The 22,931-nt window shown below is 38.8% G+C and overlaps 1 protein-coding gene across 2 annotated transcripts in view; it reads left to right on the top strand.

Annotated features, from left to right (window-relative positions):
- Nucleotides 1–22,931, top strand: part of LOC150078580 (voltage-dependent calcium channel subunit alpha-2/delta-3-like) — a 1,140,037-nt gene that overhangs the window by 671,991 nt on the left and 445,115 nt on the right. For both annotated transcript variants that reach the window (XM_090384275.1, XM_090384274.1), the window contains one exon: nucleotides 19,265–19,326. In XM_090384275.1, coding sequence (XP_090240401.1) covers nucleotides 19,265–19,326 — 62 coding nt within the window. The remainder of the gene's footprint in view (nucleotides 1–19,264; nucleotides 19,327–22,931) is intronic.

Here is a 22,931-nt window from a genome sequence, read left to right as displayed (position 1 = left end):
GGGGATAATTGTGCAGGCAGATATGAAGTTTTCTGAGCAGTGCAGATGGTCTGAAAGAGTAGCTTTTGGTGTCTTGTCAATGATATACAGGAATTTTTTTTCTAGCAGGGATAAGGAGGTGATTATCCCCTTGTATAAGGAAATGGTCAGGCTACACCTTGAGTACTGTATACAGGTCTGGAGGCCTCATTTTAAGAAGGATGTAGAGCTGTTGGAACGAGTACATAGAAGGGCAACAAGATTAGTGAATTGTTGTTATTGTTGTTGTTATTTGGTTTTTAGGAGCATTAGCAACTATGGCCATATTGCTCCGGGATATGCGGTGGTCATTCCCTGACCTTTCCGCATCCTCTGTATTTGGTTGTGACGGGCTTGAACCCCAGTCTAATCATGAAGCGTGTGCTACGCACTGCTGCTCCATCCCACCTGGCTATGGAGGTGCCACCGATTAGTGAATGGAACAAAGGGTTGCTCTTATGAAGAAAGGCTTAAGTTTTGCAAATTACAATGTCTGGAGACTAGGCACCTGCGAGGTGATCTAATTGAGGTGTATAAAGTCTTGAATGGTTTGAGCTTGCTCAATGCGGATGGGATTCTTCCTCTTTGCTCAGAATAATCTCCTGAGAGGGCATAAATTCAAATTGAGGAAAGACGGTTGTAGGATAGATGTGCGGAAGCTTGCCTTTAGCCAGAGGGTGGTTGATTGCTGGAACAAACTTCCATCTGTTGCAGAAGTTGAGAGCTTAAAGAGATTCAAGGCAGAACTTGATAAACATTTGGAGTGAGTGGATGGGTGAAATAAGGTTTTTTTTTTTTTTTTTTTTGGCTGATGCTATATAAGCTTGCTCTCTTGCGTCATGTGCCTTTGCTAATGCTAATTCTTTGCAACTTGACTTTCTCCAGACCAACTTCCCTAATAGTGAGGCAATTTTCCTTGGTGATTTTAATGTTCACAACTCCAGCTAGCTTCCATTGTCTAATCACACAGTCCCAGCTGGCTGAGATGCTGAGGCTTTTGCTACTAATAATTACTTTGCACAGATTATTCATTTACCTACCAGAATACTGGACAATCCTAACTGCTCAGCTAGCATTCTTGATCTTTATTTCGCATACAACCCTTCTAAGTACACTGTCGAAGTGGGTGGTCTTTTAGGTACCTCAGATCAATTTGTTGATTTTCTCTTCTCCAATGGAGCCTTTATCTGCTGGCTATTCCCAATCTCATGCTGCTTGGCATTACAAAAATGCAAAATGGGATAACTTGTGAGATTTCTTTTCTTCTTTTCCTTGGTCAGATTAAAGAAGTTTCAAAACTTCTGATGTCAATGTTTGCTAAAGTCGTGTCAGTGAAATTATTCTTGTAGGAATGGAATCCTTTATTCCACACATCACTTTAAAATCTTGTCCTTTATTTAAACTTTGGTTTTTTCAATAAATGTGCTATGGCCGTTCAGGAGAAGAATGTTGCATATTGTAATTGGCTTGTTTCCAATTCTTCACTTTCATTTTCGGCCTACACCAAAGTTCGCAACAATTGTAAAGCAGTTATTAATCACTCCAAACTAGACTTTGAACAGGCTAAGAAGCCGACCGGGCTAGTCGAGTGGGTAAAGTACCTGCCCGGCAACCCAAAGGTTGCGGGTTCGATTCCCGCCTCGGGCTTGGATCAAAGTACTGCAAAAACCTTGGGAGGTGCAATATGGCCACAGAAGCCGATGCGCCAACAACTACCAAATCAAATCAACAGGCTAAGAGCAGAAAACGTTCTTCTTTCTCTAGTGGTAGCTGAGTATTCTGTCATCATGCCAAAGCTATTGGCTGCAGCTTTTGCCTATCTCTGCTCCCACCTCTGTCCAAACCAGATGGTTTGGTTGTCACTTCAGCCAATGATAAAGTTGACCTGCAGGCATTCCATTTTTCTTCCGACTCATGTATTAATGGTCTTGGTTCCCACCATTCCTAACACACTCCATTCAATGCCTCCTGTGGTCTTCCGTCAATAGGATGTCGATAGGATATTGATGAATCTTGATGCTAAAAAAGCTCCAGGAAGCTGATGGAACAACAAATATCCTCTTGTTCTCAAAACCTGCACTCCTAAACTTACTCCTGTTCTTTGCCATCTATTTTTACTTTCTTATTGGAAAGGTAAATTTCCTTCTGCCAGTTACTAAAAAGGGTGACAAATCCCTCTCTTCCAATTATCGTCCCATTGCAATTTCTTCTACACTCTGTAAAGTAATGGAGAAATCAATTAACTGCAAACTCTTAAGCTATCTAGAAACCTTCTGTCTGATCAATGTTTGCCAGTATGGATTCTGTCAGTGACGATCCACTGGTGATATTCTGTCTTATGTTACCCATTTATGGAGAAATTTAATGGAAAAGTTTGGTAAAACACAAGCAGTTGCTCTTGACATCTCAAAGGCTTTTTATCGTGTTTGGCATCAAAGGTCTTCTAAATAAGTTTCCATCTTATGGTTTGCAAACTGTGTTTTGTTATTGGTTATCCAGTTTTTTCTCCGACTGCTCACTGAGGGTGATGGTAAATGTTTCTCCGTCTTCTAACTTCTACACTAATTCTTGTGTCCTCCGAAGTTCAGTTCTTTCCCCCACTGTTTTCCTCTTGTATATTAATGACGTTCTTCAATTGACCGGAACTCCTAGCCATAGTTTTGCCAATGATAGCACATTATATTCCATTTTCTAGTTTTGAGAAACCTCACCCTGCTCAATGAGCTTCAGCTTCTCGAATATCTACTACCAATTCCTTAAATGTTGATATCCTGGTAATTCTCCAGTGGGACAAAGATAACGTAGTTCATTTCACTCCTTCTAAAACTCAGTCCTGTCTTATATCTTACAACAGGATTCTTCTGCCCCTATGCTTATCTTTGGTCACACTCCAATTTCTAGGCAAGATGATATATCTCTTTTACAGATTACCCTGCCTTCTAATCTCTCTTGGCACAAGCACATTACAAATATAGCTTCCTCTGCATCTAAAAAACTTGGTTTTCTCTTTCACTCTTGGTGTTACTTTCCTTACAAACAGCTGTTCACTCTGTAGAAATCGCAGATTTGCCCTACCATGTAATATTGTTCCCACATCTGGGGTAGTGCTCCCAAAACCTCTGTCATGCTTCTAGATTCCATTCAGAATAGGTCAGTTAGGTTAATTCATGACTCATCTCTAACAGAAGCTCTCCATTCTCTGTCTCATAGACATACTGTTTCTGCTGCATGCCTTTTCTACAGATACTTCCGTGAGTTCTGTTCTTCTAAATTTGCTTCTATAATTCCCGCTCTCTCTTTCAAAACAGTCCGAACAGGTGCTGACACCAACCATTTTCCATTTACTGCCCAACTTCAATCTCACAGAACCAACTTTTCATCTTCCTCATTTATTCATTCAACTGCCACATTCTTAAAAACCCTCCTTCATATGTATTTCCTGAAAATTACAGTCTACAGAAGTTCAAGTCTAATCAACAAATATCTTCTTTCGTCTTCTCAACCCTCATCCCATGCACAGTACTAAGTACTACAGGTTCTATTACCTCTTGTGTTTGGGATTTTCATAAAAATAAAATAAAATAAAAAAAAAACCCATAATTACCGTTGATAGGTTAAATATTGCCTAACTAGGCAAGAAAAACACTGACTCTACTCTGAGCAAGAACAACAAAAAACTGAGCTATCTGGAATAGAGAAGCAGCGGCAGTAGGCGGGCTCATGGGTATGGGTAGCTGACGCAGTGTTACTATATACAGGGTGATTCACTACCAGTGCTACAAACTTTGCAGGAGGTGTATGGGGGCACAAAGACGAATCGGAATCACATAGCATTGCAGGGTCCGAAATGCCTTCGTCATGCGGTAGAGGATGTTGAACGGGAGGTCGCGTGAACAGCAATCCCGCTGGAAGTCAGCATTTGCGAACCGGTTCCCGAGGCAGTAGGATGGACGAGTATTCAAATGTTGAACTGGCCGACATGCACCTCGCGTATGGAACTGCGGACTGTAATGGGCGCGCTGCTCTGCGCTTGTACCAGGAACGTTTCCCGCACAGGCGTGCTCCTCATCATACGATTTTCTCACGTTTGCACAGAAGGCTACTTGAGAGTGGTTGTTTCACGAGAGATACCATGAATCAAAAGCAAACAACGAGGACGCCAGACAATGAGGAGAATGTCCTACATCTTGCAGAAGGCAATCTGAGTACAAGTACTCGAGTGATAGGCCAACAATTGGGTATTTCCCAATCCACTGTATGGAGGATACTGTCAACAAACCAAATGATTTCATACCATCTGCAACGCGTCCAATCATTGGATCCTGTGGATTATCCACTTTGGAGGACTTTTGCTACTTGGTTACTTCAACAGAAATGGTTCGCAAATGCTGACTTCCAGCGGGATCGCTGTTCACGCGACCTCCCGTTCAACATCCTCTACCGCATGACAAAGGCATTTCGGACCCTGCAATGCTATGTGATTCCAATTCGTCTTTGTGCCCCCTACACCTCCTGCAAGTTTGTCGCACTGGTAGTGAATCACCCTGTATACAGTGGCTGATTTTGGTATTTTGTGTGCGTGGTTCAAAACTCTCGATATGTTTATTTGGTGTGGGGATTGTGGAAACCCCTGATGCCATCAGACAACTAACATACACTATATTGATATTACCATTAGCATTAGCATTAGTAGAGGCATTTGATGCAAGAAAGCAAGCTTATGCAGCATCAGCCAAAAAAAAAAAAAAAACCACTTCGACTTCACCCCTCTGTTCGTTCAAAATATCTGTCCAGCTGAGCCTTAAACTTATTTAGGCTATCAACTTCCACGACAAGGGTTGGAAGTCTGTTCCACCAACCAACCACTCGCTGGCTAAAGGCAAATTTCTGCACGTCTATCCTACATCTGTCTTTCCTCAATTTGAATTTATGCCCTCTCAGGTGATTATTCTGAGCGTGAGGAAAAATCCCATCAGCATTGAGCATGCTCAAACCATTCAAGGCTTTATACACCTCTATCAGATCACCTCGCTGGTGCCTAGTCTCCAGACACTGTAATTTGCAAAACTTAAGCCTTTCTTCATAAGAGCACCCCTTTGTTCCATTCACTAATCTTGTTGCCCTTCTCTGTACTCGTTCCAGCAGCTTCCAGCATCCTTCTTGAAATGAGGCTTCCAGACCTGTATACAGTACTCTAGTTGTGGCCTGACCATTGCCTTATACAAGGGAATAATCACCTCCTTATCCCTGCTAGAAAAATTTCTATATATCATTGACAATACACCATGAGCTACTCTTGCAGCCCATCTGCACTGCTCAGAGAACTTCATATTTGCCTGCACAACCACCCCCAGGTTCCTTTCATTCTCTACCACTGGCAGTGTAGTACCACAGAGTTGATACGTTGCAATGGGGTTGCTGTTTCCCATGTGTAGTACTTTACATTTGTCAATGTTAAACTTCATTTGCCACCTCTCAGCCCATCTGCTCAACCTTTCCAGATCCTGTTGCAGCAGCATAGTGTCAGTAGTGTCCTTGACAACCCTGCCAACCATCGTATTGTCTGCGAACGCGCACATTAAGCTTGATATACCATCAACAATATCATTTATAAATACAGAGAACAATAAAGAACCCAATACTGAACCCTGAGGGACTCCACTAATAACATTAGTCCACGATAAGCAGTGTCCATTGATTACCACTCTCTGTCTTCTCCCCCTCAACCACCCCTTTATCCATAGCAGCAATTTGACTCCAATGCCACACTGCTCCAATTTGTGCAGCAGTCTTCCATGTGCAACAGTATCAAAAGCCTTTCTAAGATCCAAGTATATAATATCAAAGTTATTCCCTGCATCCAGTTCCTTTGTGACTGCATCATAGTATCCAATCAAATTGGTCAGGCAAGACTTCCCCTTAACAAAACCATGCTGTGTCCGAGCAATAGCCGAAGTCTTGTCTAAATGATCCTGCAGTGCTTCTTTAACTAGTGCCTCTGTTAATTTCCCTGGAACAGAAGTTAAACTCACAGGTCTATAATTACTTGTGTCAGCCTTTGATCCTCCTTTGTGAATTGGGGTGACATTTGCACATCTCCAGTCTGTGGGTACCTCCCCTGAGTCCAGGGAAGTGCTCATAATTATGGCTAAGGGTTTGCTTGCTTCCTTTGCTGCCTCCTTTAATATAACTGGATAGATCCCATCCACCCCGGGTAAATATACTGAATTGCACAGTGTTTCTATTCATTTTGAGAAACTTTGTAAAACTTCGAGTGGTACATAAGTAAAGGAGTGCCTGTATGTGCAGATGGGTCCAATCTCATTCACAGAAAAATTTCAGCTTCCCTTCCACCTTAGTATAGCAACTTATCAACAGAACTACATGCAATGAAATTAGCTCTAGAAAATCTGACTTTTAACCATCTCAAAAATATATAATTCATACTGATTCTCTACAGCTCAATTATAACAAAGCAAAATCCCTCTAATACAAATCACCCTGTTTTAAACCAAGGAGGTTGCTATTGCAAATTGAACGTTATCAACATTTATTGAACTTTTCTTGCTCTAGGATAAAGCAGAATAAAGCAGAATTGAACTTTTCTAGAATAAAGCAGAATGAAGTGGCAGATATTTCCACTAAAAATCCTTCAACTTTAGATTTGACTTCTGTCCATATTCCAGCCCCCGGCTATAAAGTCACCATACAAGCAGCATGCCTTGCACAGTGGAAAGAGCTATTGCACACCCAAACCAATAATGAACTTTTCCAGTTGAACCTAAAACTTTAACACTCAAGCATTCAGACAATGAGATGGGAAGAAGTGGTACTTGCATGGGCAAGAATAGGGCATACTCATCTGACCCACCTCCATGATCCTCCTCAGTGTCCAGACTGCTCAGCACATCTAACAGTCAAACATATTCTTTTCGACTGTCCTCACTATCAACACATAATATCAGTCCTGATTTCTCTGAATAATCTTCAAGAGCCAATAACACTAGAGCATGTTATTCATGATGAGGCAAATATTAATGAACCTTTTTGCTTTCTGAAAAAAAAATTGTAATATATCATCAATTCTGAATAGATTTCTAAAATTAAATTGAAGTGGCTTCAATTTTGAATTATTTTCTAACACATTCTTATGAATAGTTGCACTATAGCCAGTGCAGCTCATGCACCACTAAACACCCATAACATACATACACACACCCTCCCATGATGTTTTGAGACTGTCGATGAGGATATTCGGTTTCAGATAAACAGACAGGGCAGAAATCTATTCTGCACTGCAGAAGATATTTGTGAATGTCCAGTCTCTTTCTTTCTGTTTAGACTGTCAGTTTCTGATAATTTTTATAATAAATATGCCACTGTTAACCTCTTACAGTGAATCCTCTTAACTATTTCATGTGTACAATGTCCCTCTGCATTCAATATGATGATGCAGTGAATGGCAAGTGACATCATCTAAGAGAGCTTTCTAAAGATAGCAGTAGTAGTAATGGCAAATATTGCAACAAAGCAGGCTTATATAGCATCAGCCAAAAAGAAAGAAAGAAACACAGTTCACACATTCTTACCCTCCAAGAAATTGACTTTATTTAAACCATCCACTGCCACAGCAGGCACCTCCGTAGCCAGGTGAGAAGGAGCACCAGTGCATAGCACACGCTTCTTGATTAGACCGGGGTTCGAGCCCGTCACCACCAAATACGGAGCATGCGGAAAGGTCAGGGAATGACCACCGCACCGGAGCAATATGGCCTTAGTTGCTAATGCTCCTAAAAAACCAAATAACAACTGCCACAGCAACAGATATGGAAGCCTTTTCCAACAACCACCTGCTGGCTGAAGGTAAACTTCTACACATCTATCCTGCGAATAAGGCTCTTGCCTCACGTGAAAAGCTGAAAGGGGTGCCAAAAGGAAGATTAAATAATTGATCTTTAATTATGAAAGATTAAATAAATGATTAAATCATTAACAGTAGGGCACAATTTTTCATTCTTGCCTCAGGTACTAAAATAGCTCGACACGGCCCTGCCTGCCATATGTGTCATATGTGTGTTCTCAGTAGGTAGAATGTCTTTAACATTTAGCTTACTCACTCCATTCAAGGGATTAAAATTCTGAATCAGATTTCCCTGCAGGTGCCTAGTCACCATACGCTGCAATTTGCAGAACTGAAGCCTTTCTAGTTATCAGCACACTTTGTTCCCTTCACCTGAATACAGTACTCAAGATGCAGCCTAACCATGGCCTTATACAAAGGGATAATCACCTCCTTATCTCTGCTAGCAAAGTTTCTATATATTATTGGCAAAACTCCATGAGATGTCCTGGCAGCATATCTGCACTGTTCAGAGAATTTCACATCTGACTGCAAAATTACCCCCAGGTCTTTTTCATTCTCCACTATCCTGAGTGTATTACCAAACAGTTGATAAGTTACTCTGGGGTTACTGCTACCAATGTGCAGTACCTTGCATTTGTCAATGTTAAACTTCAATTGCTATTTCTCACCCCCTTTGACCCAATTTTCCTAGAGCTTGTTGCAGTAGCTCACCCTGATGAGTTTTGATAACCACCCTGACAATCTTTGTATCACATGCAAACTTAAACATTAAGCGTCATATACCTTTATCAATATCATCGATTAATATTGAAAACAAGAATGGACCTAGTACCAAACTCTGGGAAACCTCACTAATAACATTAGCCCATAAAGAGCAGTGCCGTTGATAACCACTCTCAGTCTTCTTCAACCTAACTATCCCATTATCCATAGCAGTAGTTTGCCCTTAATGCCACATTGCTCCAGTTTGTGCAGCAGTCTTTCATGTGCAACAGTATCAAAAGCTCTCCTGAAATCCAAGTATATGATGTCTAGTTCAATATGATGGATGATGCAATAGGGTAATGCTATTACAAGTCATATATGATATTTTGCCAACTTCCACAGAAATTCAGTGAATTTTGCAAGTGATGTTTTTAACACCGCTGTGTATATATGTAAGTGTGCATGTATATGCACACACACACACACACACATACTTTTCTCATTTCTAAAACTGACCATCAAATTCCACTTTAAAGTTTACCAGACTCTCTGCCTTAGCTACTTCAATAGTTTATTTTATTGATCTAATAAAATTAGATCTCCTCAGAGATATCTACTCTTCAATTGCTGCAGTTTGTATAACTGATCTGATAAAATGGATATCTAATTTTATTAGATCAGTAAAATAAAATGGATATCTAATTTTATTAGATCAGTAAAATAAACTATTGAAGTAGCTAAGGCAGAGAGTCTGGTTTACTTCAAAGTGGAATTTGATGGTCAATTTTAGCACTGGGGAAAGTGTAAGTGTGTAAGTATCCTGAAGCATTCCTTCCTCAATTTGAATTTACGCCTGTTATGTGTGCAGTCTGAGCAAGAGGAAGGATGCCATTAGCATAAATTCAAATTGAGGGAGGAATGCTGCAGAATAAATGTGCAAAATTCTCCTTCAGCCAGCAAGTAGTAGTTGATTGTTGGAACATACTTCCATCTGGTGTTTTGGAAATGGGTAGCTTGAAATAATTCAAGAAAGAACTAGACAAACTATTAGAGAAGGGAGTAGACAGACAGATTTTATGGGAAGTGTTTTTTTTTTTGGCTGATTCTGTATAAGCTGCTTACTTGCATCATTTGCCACTTCTAGTACTGTTTTAGATTTTAATAAGCTATATATTGTTTTCTTTTATTTTATTTCTGAGACAGTACTGCCAAAATTAACCAGAAATAGATGCTTTTTCCCAAGTGTTTGTGGAGTTTAGAGTGTGTAATCATTTGTATAAAAAAATGTGTTCAGAGTGTATAAACAAATTTTCTTTATTGCACTTTTTTTTATTTCTTTTTCACCTTCAGACAACTCTATGATAAGAAAAAAGCTTATCCAACCCTATAATCATGGTTCTCAAACTTTAGACCTGTAGACCAATTAAATTCCTTTAATATATTTGAAAATATCTGGCTAAAGTCAACATGCATAATTTAAGAGCTGTTTAAGGCTTTGAATGGATAATCTCTGTATAGTAGTTAATGTATTCTTCATAAAACCTGAGGCTTTACCTTTTGACTGATGTCCAATGAAGAGAGGAAAATAACATAAAATAAATAAAATGAAAGCCTTTTTTAAAAATAACTTGCAATATATATCTTGCTGTCCTCCATCATCTGAGTAAAGTTATATTATGGTCTGATGTTAGTCATAAGACATTTTGAAATTTTATCAGGAAGGCTTGTTTGACTACCACTGTAACTATATGTTAGAGTGGTGGTTTAACTATGTGTTACTGTATTCCATTCAGAGGATGATGCTTCTCAAGATGGCTCTAGTTTGTAGAAAAGTCTCTACTGATGTACTACAGATTTTTCACAAGGAAAATGCCAGTTGACCTCTTTCTGATTTACAGAGTAATGTCTATCAACATTCACCGTGAAACTCCTTTTATTATTCGTGATCTTGAGTTGGATTTGGCTAATGATCATAAGAATGAGGCCAAGTGAATCTTAGATATTTTAATGACTCTTCGGAATCATAGATGGGCTAACTCAAACAGAGGTGAAATAACTACCCTTGTTGTGGATGTTGATAGCCTAAATAAATTTAAGGCTCAGCTGGACAGGTATTTCGAATGAATGGAGGGGTGAAATGGAAGTGGGTTTTTTTTTTTTTTGGCTATGCTGCATAAGCTCGCTTTCTTGCATCATATGCCTCTACTAATGTTAACTCATAGGTTCTTTCCATCTGTTGTTAATGTTCTGTCAGAAAAATGGTTTTTGCCTAATCTACAAACTGTTTTTATTAACCAGTCGTGGCTCTTTTTTTAGCAAAGCTGAATCAGCTGGGTGTTTCAGAAAGGTCAAAGTGTCACTGCACAAATCTGGAGAGAAGGAATCTTGTGTTATATTATTGTCAAGAGTACTTGGATCTCAGAAATGAATTTATATTTGCTAGTCCAAATCTTGCTTATCTGAATGAGGGCAATGGGGCTCAGTTAATGAAGACTGAAGAAGACGAAGAAGAAGAAGACTGAACAAGACCAAGAAATTATTCCAGAGAAGATTAGTGCTGCTTGAATTTGAGGAAAGAACAGTAGAAGGCTATTGACATGAATTCTGTGGAACAGTCAAAGATGCTGAAATAAACAGTGTAATTGACCTTGTAGTTAATGATCACATGTTTCTCTATAAACAGGAAAATCTTATTGGACAATGTATGTAGTTATTGGTGCCCATACTGCTATTTGTCTTCATCTCAAGTTGACTTTGTAAGATCAGTGGGTCATTGTGCCACGTTTTGTCCTATTCATATCATATGACTCATTGTGCAATGTGCTTTCCTCATGGTTCCTTGTGCCACAATTTTTATTTCTGATTAGTTGTGTGATGTGATTTATGTGATAAAGATGACAGAAGGCTGCCACATGTTTAAGAAATTTATCAAATCACATACAGTCTGCAATATTTCATTTTTACCCTGAAGGAGATGGCCACTTTCGAGATGATAATGCAACCGACCTTGGCATTAGACTTTTCATGGGTAGTTCAAGAAATGTGAGAATGAATTCAGTCAACTTCTCTGCCCCTAAGTCTACAGATCTGAATTCCACTGAAAATTTGTAGCACTTATTAGAACATTACAGCACACAGTCCGCTACCCTCATCACTGAAGGAAGAAGTGCCACTATCATCACCATGTCAGTGTAATTAAAGTCGATACGTCAGTTACTCTTTGAGTCCGTGCCTTAAATTTAAACTGTATTCAGAGGTATGTAAAGATCTACAAAATGCAGTACTGAGACTTTGGTGAGGGCCCCGAGTGCCAAGCGATAGTGACAAGCGATTTTCTCAGTGATTTATAGAGTGCCCTTATTAAAGAAAAAGTTTTATTTGATTTCTAGTGTCTTTTTCTATTTAATTTACTTCCAGTTGTTCTGTGCTTAAAGTATTAAGTAAGAACACAGAAAGGAAAACAATCTTTCTTTATTTAGTATATATATTTTACTAATAACAAACAACTAACTTCTACAACCGCTTGGTCACTGGTGGCACCGCTCCTGCCTCCACGTGGCGGGGCCGGTAACCTGGGGGATAAGACAACCCCCTGGGCTAAAAGGAGCAGAGATGGAAACAAGTGATTTTCCACTCTTAGAGCCGAAGAGCTCTCAATTAAATGAGACACACGACACTGACCATGACTCCTCTATCTCAAAGAGAATGAAGAAAGACAGTGGCAGAGAGGAATTACCAGCCTTCCTGAATATACATTCTCTGTCAACGCAACCTGTCGGCAAGCTCTCCCCCTTCACCATTCAGAGATGCCTAGAACATGCTGCATTTTCACCGAAAATGGTGAAACGTCTTCAATCTGGAGATTTGTTAATAGAGACCACCAATTCTAGACATTCTGAGCTACTACTACGTCTGACATCCTTGAGTGGAATCCCAGTTCAAATCACACCACACACCACCCTCAATTCTTCAAAGGGAGTGATCACTGAATGGGATTTATTGAACGTCTCCGAAGATGAAATAATTCTAGAACTTAAAGAACAAAACGTCACTCAAGCAAAAAGGATCATGATCCGAAAAGATGGCCATTTAGTCCCTACCCGGAGTATAATTTTAACATTCAGTTTTCCAAATCTACCATCTTCAGTCAAGGCAGGATATTTAAACTGTCGCGTTCGGCCCTATATCCCGAACCCTCTAAGATGTTTTAAATGCCAGAAATTTGGCCATTCCCAGATAGCATGCCGTGGAGATGCAACTTGTGCAAACTGTGGGTGTAAAACACATACACAAACAGAATGTAAGGCACCAACACCACTGTGTCCAAATTGCAAAGGCAACCATCCCACTTATTCCAAAGACTGCGACCTCTGGAAGTTGGGGAAAAAAATACAAAAATATAAAATTGAAAATAAGGTTTCCTATCAAGAGGCAAGAAAACAAGTAAAATTAAGTATGCCAAAACACACCTATGCTACTGCTACACACAGTCACCAATCAGTAGCATGTCAAACTGAAGTGACCATTCCTCCAGACACATCGATCACCAACTGGGCTCGGTTAGTCCTATCTATTGAATATTCATCTCAACCAAACGTAGTAGACCAATGCAGTAATACACCACTAACAGTCCCATCCCAAAGACCTCCCCATTGTCAAGCAGTAGATAATTTACAGAAATCAGATCCTGTTGAGGCAAAGCAATCTCATATATCAAGCATGGACACTGATGACATAACTAATCAGGATCTGCTTGAAATACATGCAGATGGAGATATGGAAGAAAGCAATGACTCAGAACGCCCTAATTTTTTAAGAAAAGTAAAATCAAAACTCGAAAAAGGTAAACAAGCCACCCACAAAAAACAGACAGACTCAACTTCCACCCACAGAACTAAATAATGGAACAGATCGTACAGTGGAATTGCAGAGGTTTTCGCAGCAGTATTGACGATATTTATGAATTAATTCACCATTTCAAACCCGCTGCTATGTGCTTACAAGAAACAAATTTAACACCAAAAATCTCCGTTTCAGTCAAAAATTATACCATCTTCAGAAAAGATCGATCTGAAACTAATAGTCCTCATGGAGGAGTAGCTGTACTTGTGGAATCAAGAGTCCCTTCCAGGCACATTCCTTTGAAAACACCATTAGAAGCTGTTGCAATGCGTATAGTTATCGGTATCACATTGACAGTGGTCTCGATATATCTTCCGCCAAACCATCCATGCACATTTCAGGATCTGGAAAACCTTATTTCTCAATTACCATCTCCGATCTGTCTATTAGGCGATTTTAATGGACACCATCCATTGTGGGGTTCACTGGTCTCAGATGGATGTGGCGAACTTATTGAAATGCTACTTGATAGAGAGAATCTGACACTGTTGAACACTGGCTTACCCACCTACATCCATTTTCCTACTGGGTCAAGCACTGCTATCGATCTCTCAATCTGCTCTCCGATCCTGTTCCCAACCATAGAGTGGACAGTACACGACAATCCTCTAAACAGCGATCACTTTCTGCTGATTTGTAGCATTCAATCCACCCATTTCAAACAAACACAAACAAAAACTCAATGGAAATTTTCCAAAGCAAACTGGACAAAATTTACCAATCATGTATCTTTTGATGAGGATATCATTACATCTTTTCCTATTGACGCTGCCACCGAATATATTACAAAGCAGATACTAACAGCTGCAACAGCAGCCATCCCAAAATCTCAAATAAGAAACCATCGGCATACCAATCACTGGTGGAATGGTGATTGCAATAAAGCGAAAAAGGAAAAAAATGCAGCATGGAATACCTTCCGCAAATATCCCACCACTGCCAACCTTATTAACTACAAGAAACTGAGAGCCAAAGCTCGTTTCATCCGGCCAAAGGCCAAAAAAGATTCATGGGTAAAATTCGCCTCCTCAATCAACAAAGATACTGATACCCGAATAATCTGGGAAAAAATAAAGAAGCTAAGTGGAAAATATCATGTACCACCTTCTCCTATTATTAACTGGAATGGGAAGGAGATCTCCTCTCCTGGAGAGATTGCCAATGCCTTAGGAACTGTGTTCTGTGAATTATCTGCCTCAAGTGCATATCAACAGTCTTTCCAAAAAATTAAAGCCGGAATAGAGAAAAGGAAACTGAACTTCAAAGCTAACTGCCATTTACCCTATAACCAACCATTAACAATTTCTGAACTGAAAGAAGTTATGTATACCTCAAGAAACAGTGCCCCTGGCCCTGACGGAATTTACTATATAATGCTTCAACATCTCAATCAGAAATCACTATCTTTATTGCCTAAACTTTACAATCGGATATTCTCAGAACATATATTCCCGATCTCCTGGCAACATTCTTATATAATAGCTATACCGAAACCTGGAAAAGATCACTCGATTCCGCACAATTATAGACCAATTTCTCTTACCAGCTGCTTGAGTAAGACTTTGGAAAAACTGGTTCACCATCGTCTCACATGGTATCTTGAATCCCAAAACATAATCAGTAATAATCAGTTTGGTTTCCGAAAGAATAGATCATCCCTAGACCTCATGACCAAAGCCGAATCCAACATAAGAAATGCATTCATCAGAAATCAACATCTCGTCATGATATGCCTTGATATAGAGAAGGCTTTCGATACCACATGGCGATACGGCATCCTAAGAGATCTCCATTCTATTCATATGAGAGGGCACTTACCATATTTTATTCAAAGCTTTCTTCGACACAGGTCTTTCCAAGTTAAGTACCGGCAGGTTTTATCTCAAACATATATACAAGAAGAAGGAGTCCCACAGGGGTCTGTTCTTAGTGCCACTCTGTTCTCACTACGAATAAACAATATTACAAACTGCATTCCAAACACCGTTGACTCATATCGCTATGCGGATGACCTTACCATATCCTGCCATTCCCAGAATATGAACTATATCGAGAGGCATCTACAAATATCCATAAACAACATTGAATTATGAATGGCACAAAATGGATACAGACTGTCAAGCCACAAATCAACAGCCATACATTTCTGCACAAAGCACAGAATGCATCCTGAACCTGAGTTGCACTTGGCCAATCACCCTATACGAATCGTGAACAGTATTCGGCTCCTAGGGCTAATTTTTGATAAGAAATTAAATTTCCAGGAGCACATAAAATATCTAAGAACCTCTTGCGCAAGGAAAGTGAATATACTCAGAGTAATCTCCAGTACATCTTGGGGTGCAGATCGCTGTACCCTGCTCCACCTGTATAAGTCCCTAATTAGATCTCGGCTAGACTACGGGGCACCTGTTTATGACTCAGCTAGGGAAAGCACCTTAGTGCGTCTTGCGCCCATCCAACATTCGTCTCTTAGGATAGCCCTAGGTGCATACAGAACATCTCCGGTTCAAAGTCTTTACGTTGAAGCTCATGAACCTCCACTTAGCATCAGAAGAAAAATGTTACTGATGAATTACTCAGCTAAAATTAAAAGCCTGCCTACTCATCCTGTTTGGCCACTCCTGCATGATCCTCTGTGGAAAACTCACTATAGAAATAAACCCAGAACAATTCAGCCTGCTGGTATCAGACTGCAGATTCTAGCAGAAAGCTGGAACATCCAATTCGATAATATCCTCAGAGAATCAAAAGATCCAGATCCCCCATGGTCTACTCTCACATTTTCTTCTCATGAATACCTTGAGCAATGGGGTAAAAGTTCCATAGCAAATATTAACATCCAACAACTACATTATGCTCATACACAAAAGTACCCCGAATTCACCAAGATCTATACTGATGGTTCAAAGTCTGACAATCAAGTGGGTGCAGCTGCTGTCTTCCCTAATTCAACTATCTCATTTTCACTTCCAGTCGAATGTAGCAGTTATACCGCTGAGCTTCATGCCATTAAGCTTGCTCTTGTGAAAATATCTCACTGCTGTCAATAAATAAAAGTATAGTATATACCGATTCACAAAGTGCTATTTTAGCTTTGAAAGGTATTTCCTCACCTACCAATCCTTTATTAAAACTCATAAAACATAAGCTGATGCAGCTTCATGAGCATAAACAAACTGTTATTTTTTTTGGGGCTCAGGCCACAGTGAAATTCCAGGAAATGAATGTGCAGATTATGCTGCAAAGCATCCTTCTAATATAGCCTCAACAAATGATCTAGTCCCATATCCTGATTACAGACACAAAATTCAGAAAACATGCATGGAACAATGGACACTTCTGTGGAAAATGCAAACAAATAGCAAACTATTTCAAATAAAATCTGAACCACAATTATGGACTTCTAGCCTTCGTAAAAATAGAAAAGAAGAAGTAATCTTAGCCAGAATCCGAATAGGTCACACTCACCTCACACATCTCTATCTGCTTACAGGGAATGATCCTCCTCAATGTGCAAACTGCTCACAGCCTTACAGTAAAACATATACTTGTCGAATGTAGCTTGTTTAACAACGCCCGACGAATGACTTTTAGTTCCATCTCAGATCTGCAACAACCTCTGTCTGTCAATAGCCTCATAGGCAAAGAAGCAAATCACTCTGAATTATTTCTCTATTTAAAACAAATTAAAGTGTATGATCATTTTTAACTGCTGTACAAGCAGTTCCCGTATGTAAAGTCAATTGATTTGGGAGGTGCAATATGGCCTAAGTTGCCCTTGCACCAAAAAACACTTCTACTACTAGTATGGTTTACTACTAGTATAGTTCTAGTAATAGTAGTAATGTTCTTTGAATAGAAATATATGAAACACGTTTCATGTATTTCTATTAATTTTTTATTATAAAAAAAAAATACACATATTTCGTTGAGATTAATGGCTACTGTTGGTCTTCATGCAAGACAAATGAAATTTGTATTTTCAATCAGTGCAACTGCCCTAACACCCTGTTAATAAAAAAAATATGCATGGAGAGCGAAATAGTTGTGTGTTGTCACATTTTGTTGCATCTTCCTGAGATTGGTTTCAGAGATTTTTATGAGTGATTGTCCCTCTGTATAAGGCAATGGTCAGGCCACGCCTTGAGTACTGTGTACGGGTCCGGAGGCCTCATTTTAGTAATTATGTAGATTTGCTTGAGCGTGTACAGAGCAGGGCAACAAGATTGGTGAGGGGAATGAAGGGATCCTCTTACCAGTAGAGGCTTAAGTTCTGCAAATTGCAGTGGCTGGAGACTATCCACCTGCCTGTTGATCTGATTATGAGGTGTATAAGGCCTTGAATGGGTTGAGCACACCGAATTCTGATTGGATCCTTCCACTTGTTCAGATTACGAGCCTAAGGGGGCATAAATTCAAATTAAGAAAAGACAGATGTAGAATAGATATGCGGAAATTTGCCTTTAGCCAGCGGGTGGTTAATTTCTCGAACAAACTTCCATCTGTCGTTGTGGAAGTTGATAGGTTAAATAAATTTAAGGAGGAACTGGACAGGCATTTGGAGGGAATGGTGTGATTTTTTTTTTTTTTTTTTTTGGCTGATGCTGCATAAGCTCATACACTTGCTTTCTTGCATCACATGCCACTACTACTACTACTACGACATCAAAGTAGTAACCAGCATTAATTGTATGGCTTTATTCTAGAGAATTAATGAGTTGGCAATGCACAGAAGGCCACCCACAGAAAGCTTATTTCTAGCTCATGGAGGATGTAAAAATTACATTTCCAATAACATGCAGTGGTCCACCAAACTTAAAAACTTGGAGCCATTGTCTGGACATGTTATATCTTCCTTTCACTTTATGACATTGTAATTAACGTGACTTTGGATCTGTATATCATCTGTATAATATAATATGTATGCATGTATATATATATTATATAATATCGGTGTAAATACACCATAGTTAACCCATATTTTTGAGCTACGTTTGTAGCGTGGTAGGCATCGTTTTAATTGTATCTCATAATGTGGTTGTCTTCACAACAAGATAGCTACTATTGAATTACTTCAAATAAATAACGCTTCTCTAGTAGAGAAGACTGCTGTTATTTATTTTCAGTGGTACCACCACCCAGACGATCGTTTCGAACTGATTGGCTTCGTCATCAGTGGGCGGGTAGGTACCCAGGTAATACAACATGCCATCTCAGTTGCGAAGTTTGATGACGAAGCCAATCAGCTTCGAAACGATCGTCTGGGTGGTGGTACCGCTGAAAATAAATAACAGCAGTCTTCTCTACTAGAGAAGCGTTATTTATTTGAAGTAATTCAATAGTAGCTATCTTGTTGTGAAGACAACCACATTATGAGATACAATTAAAACGATGCCTACCACGCTACAAACATAGCTCAAAAATATGGGTTAACTATGGTGTATTTACACCGATATTATATAGTTAATTATCAAAACCATAAGGATTATGCCTAGTGCATTTAATTTTCCAAGTATATATATATATAGCTGATTTGCCAGTTTCTGGCTAGGAGCTGCTCGTTAATAAAAAAAAAAAATGTAACAATATGTTTCTAACTTCAGAAGTCAAAACAGGAAATAGTTTTGTTGTCTCACACCCAGTGCTTTGTGGACCATAGGTTGAGGTCCTCAAACTGTAGTCGAAAAATCACTGGTTATAAATCATACAGCAGAAGAAAATTTTAATTAATTTTTGTTATCCTCTTCACTTTTTTTTTTTTTTTTTTTGCAGAAACGTGTAGTTACAAGAAACAATTCTTACTATTTTGGCCCAATTGAAGATACTCCTTTTTCGTAAGTAAGAGTAATAGTTTTGTGAATAGTGCATTTTGCTTTAATATTTAAATATGTTTTTCATAAAATATTTAAGAAACTATAATCCTTAATGAACATTGGTGTAGTTTGATTAATGAATAGAAAAAAATTTCCTTTTTGCACTATATTTTTCATAGAAAGAGGAGGAGAGGGTAATGTTATTGAGTTTTACAGAATTTGTATTCATGGGTGTTTGGTATAAGTTGGACACATCTGTACTTTGACTGAAATATGAAGTTTAGGACTAGTTTACCTATGGATATTTCAGGGAATGGGAAGACCTTGGAGGATTGCTTCCATGAATGGGAAAACTGATACAGCCTGGTTTTAAGTCACAATATCAGATACCTGCATGAATTCCATTATTTTTGTGAATGGATTGCTGGCAAGAATTTTAGTTAGATGAAATAAGATTTGTTGCCGACTGGGCTAGCCGGGTGAGTAAAGTGCCTGCCTGGCAACCCAAAGGTTGCGGGTTCGAATCCCGCCTCGGGCTTGGATCAGAGTAGAAAATACAAACACCTTGGGAGATGCATTATGGCCACAGAAGCCAATGCGCCAACAACTAACAAAAAAATAAAAATAATACAAAAATAAGATTTGTTTGTACATGTGATTCACTATTAAACAGTTTCCATGAACACAGCACAGTGCTATAATACCAAAGTGATTCCAAAGTATACTTTGTACACCACAATGGTATGTTGCTGCTTATTCTGCTTGTGCTGCAGTACACAATGATTTTCGGATGGGGACATTTAAAAACAGATTCTGCTAACTACAACAAGTGTTACTTGAGAGGTGCTAACTGGTACTTGCAACCAAGCAGTTAAGTGCACGTATTAACCCTACTATTGTGTTCGCATTTTGGTTACACTTATTATGTTCAGATCAGTGTGAGCCGAGCGTCTATGGGTGTCATTTTTATTATTATTATTATTATTAGCCATGTGGTGCAAGGAAACCTGAGGCTTTTGCTGCACTAGTCAAAAAAAAAAAAAAAAAAATCTGAGTTACCCAGAGAGAGAACAAGGGTCAGAAGTAGAAGGGAATCATCACCAAGAAAGAGAAGAATGGTGATATCCAGCTCAGGACCCTGGGTGTGCCAAGCCCATACTCACCAGATGTGAGCCCCTGGGGTTATTTTTTTTTATTGGTGTTAAGTTAATATTTAGTTAATGTGTGTACTAAATAATAAAAGAAATAAGAATATATGTAGCATTTATTGACCAAAAGTTTGTTTACGAATGGCAGTAATGGATAAACAATTGTTACGTACATCTGAAAAACATAGCAGTTATATCATACATTTAGTTTTTTCAGTCTTGGCAGTAGTAATATACATGTTTTATATACGTACTTTGAGCAATTACAACATAGTATATTCGTTTTGTTGTCCTTTGAAGAGGGACAAAAATTACATCTTTTATGCTTATTTGTGGTCGGCTGTTCCCTTGCTTTGGCAGTGCTGGTTGATGGTCATGCCCTTCTAACCATTTCAGCATGAGGAATACTTCAAGGAAGGTGTTTTCTTTCTTGCAGCAAGGGAGCGATCAAGGAATTACCCAGTTCTTCAAGAAATAGTCGATGTTTTGTAAGTTTTCCAGCATTCCAGGTTGGATTTACTTCGCACCACAGAACATAGGCGTTGTAAGTAGAAACGTCTATGATATTATAAAAGATAGACATAGGCCATCTTTTAGTTTGCCGTCTGCATGTGTATGTTATAACTAACTTGAATGTGTATGTTATAACTTAAGTATCTACAGAACTTTTGGTTTTATTGTAATCTAAAATCATAAATGGCTTTTTATGATTTTTATCACACACACCGGAATTGTGGTGGAAGGTGCTCATGAGTGTCACATTTTTATTCTGTTTTGGAATATAAGAAACTACCATTGTGTTATTGCTGAAGTAGAACTTTGAAGAAAGGACTTCCTTCCTATTTCAGACCAATTCCGTTGGCAGTTCAGGCTTGTTTTTTCGAATATCGCCAACATGGTAATATTTCTTTTCAATGGCATCTGCCCCAGTTCGTAAGATGTAAAAAAATTATTACACGTTCGTTTTGCCCTTTTAGATCATAAGTAATGTCTAGCACAACTCTTTTACCTTGGCCTTTTTCTGGAGGTTCACCTTCTTTTTTCCCCGAGGTATACTTGCATGTTATATGCATAAGCGTTTACAGAATTGCATAAAGTCCAAATCTTGATTCCGTATTTGGCTGGCTTGTTGGCTATATACTGCCTAAATGGGCAACAGCCTCTGAAAGGTACCAGTTGCTCACCCAATGTTATATTTTCATTACCATTATAGACCGTAGGTAGAATTGCAACCCATTCATCCCACAAGTCCCTTATGGCAGCTAATTTATCAGTCTGGCGCCGTTGTGATCGAGTTCTTTATCGTCAAAGTGAATTATTCGCGAAATTACATGGAATCATTGTAGGGGACATTATTGCCCTGAATATAGGGCAGCCTATATTTCCATCCCATAGGCTGGAGGTTGCCTCCCCATGAGATTTATACACTCCAGCTAAAAACAGTAGGCCGAAATATGCTTCTAATTCAACTATTGTTAGTTCTTGCAACTGGTCACCATAAATTCTTTTTCCTTCTAAATTTGACATCTTCAAAATTAAGTTTACAATTTTTGGCATAAAAAATAAGCAGTTGGAGGATTTTATATCATATATTCTAGACGTAGTGTACCTTGTTGGTACAGGATTCAACATAATAATATTTTTTGACGAATTCTTTCTTGTTGATTAGGTGTGTTGCAGTTCCACACTATATTGCCATTTTTTGATGTTACGTAATTAGCCACAATATCTTCATCTGAAAGCGTAGATTCCACTTCATCCGATTCACTATGCACCTCTACTTCAGAAGTACTATCATTACCATCAGAAGCATACAAAAGATTCTCAATTTCTTTGTCTGTCAACAATCTCTTAGTACACATCTTCAACAATTTATTCCTACTGTTGTCTCTTAGAATAACACCAAGCTTGATATTTACCAAGAAACTGACATACAAGTGCACACTGCCAGATATATGCGAGACGGCAAGCCACCAGCAGCGTCAACAGGCATCAACTTGTCGTTCACCACACGCAAAATGCACACATTGAAACTTCTTCAAGAAACATGATAATGTAAGTTATTTCTATGAAAATAAAACAAAACCAATAAAATATGATCATTTATGATAATAATTCGCTTCTCGTTCCTTAAATGTTAACAAAACTGATCATCGGGCCATATTGACCCAAGTACAATAAGTGTAACAATTACATTTATAAAAAAAACTAACTGTAAAATTTTTTTGTCAATCTAGATACACCATTATTAGGGTAAATTAGTAAAAGTCAAAGAGCGGCAACAAAATATTTAAATAAATATAGGATTTATGGGCATTAAGAGAAGGTGACCGGGTCATATTGACCCGAACACAATAGGAGGATTAAAAAACTATGAAAGTGAAAAATAAAAACAATTTTTAACAAGCAAGTGCCAGAACTTGCCCAAAAAGCATGCTTAAAGGATAAGGCAAAACTGCTGCTCCAAAAGTAGGCCAT

This window comes from Mastigoproctus giganteus, chromosome 11 (genome assembly GCF_048544385.1).
Source record: "Mastigoproctus giganteus isolate SK-2022 chromosome 11, ASM4854438v1, whole genome shotgun sequence".
NCBI lineage: Eukaryota > Metazoa > Arthropoda > Arachnida > Uropygi > Thelyphonidae > Mastigoproctus > Mastigoproctus giganteus.
The sequence above is the reverse complement of the archived record's forward strand: the minus strand, read 5'-3'. Positions and strand labels throughout refer to the sequence as shown.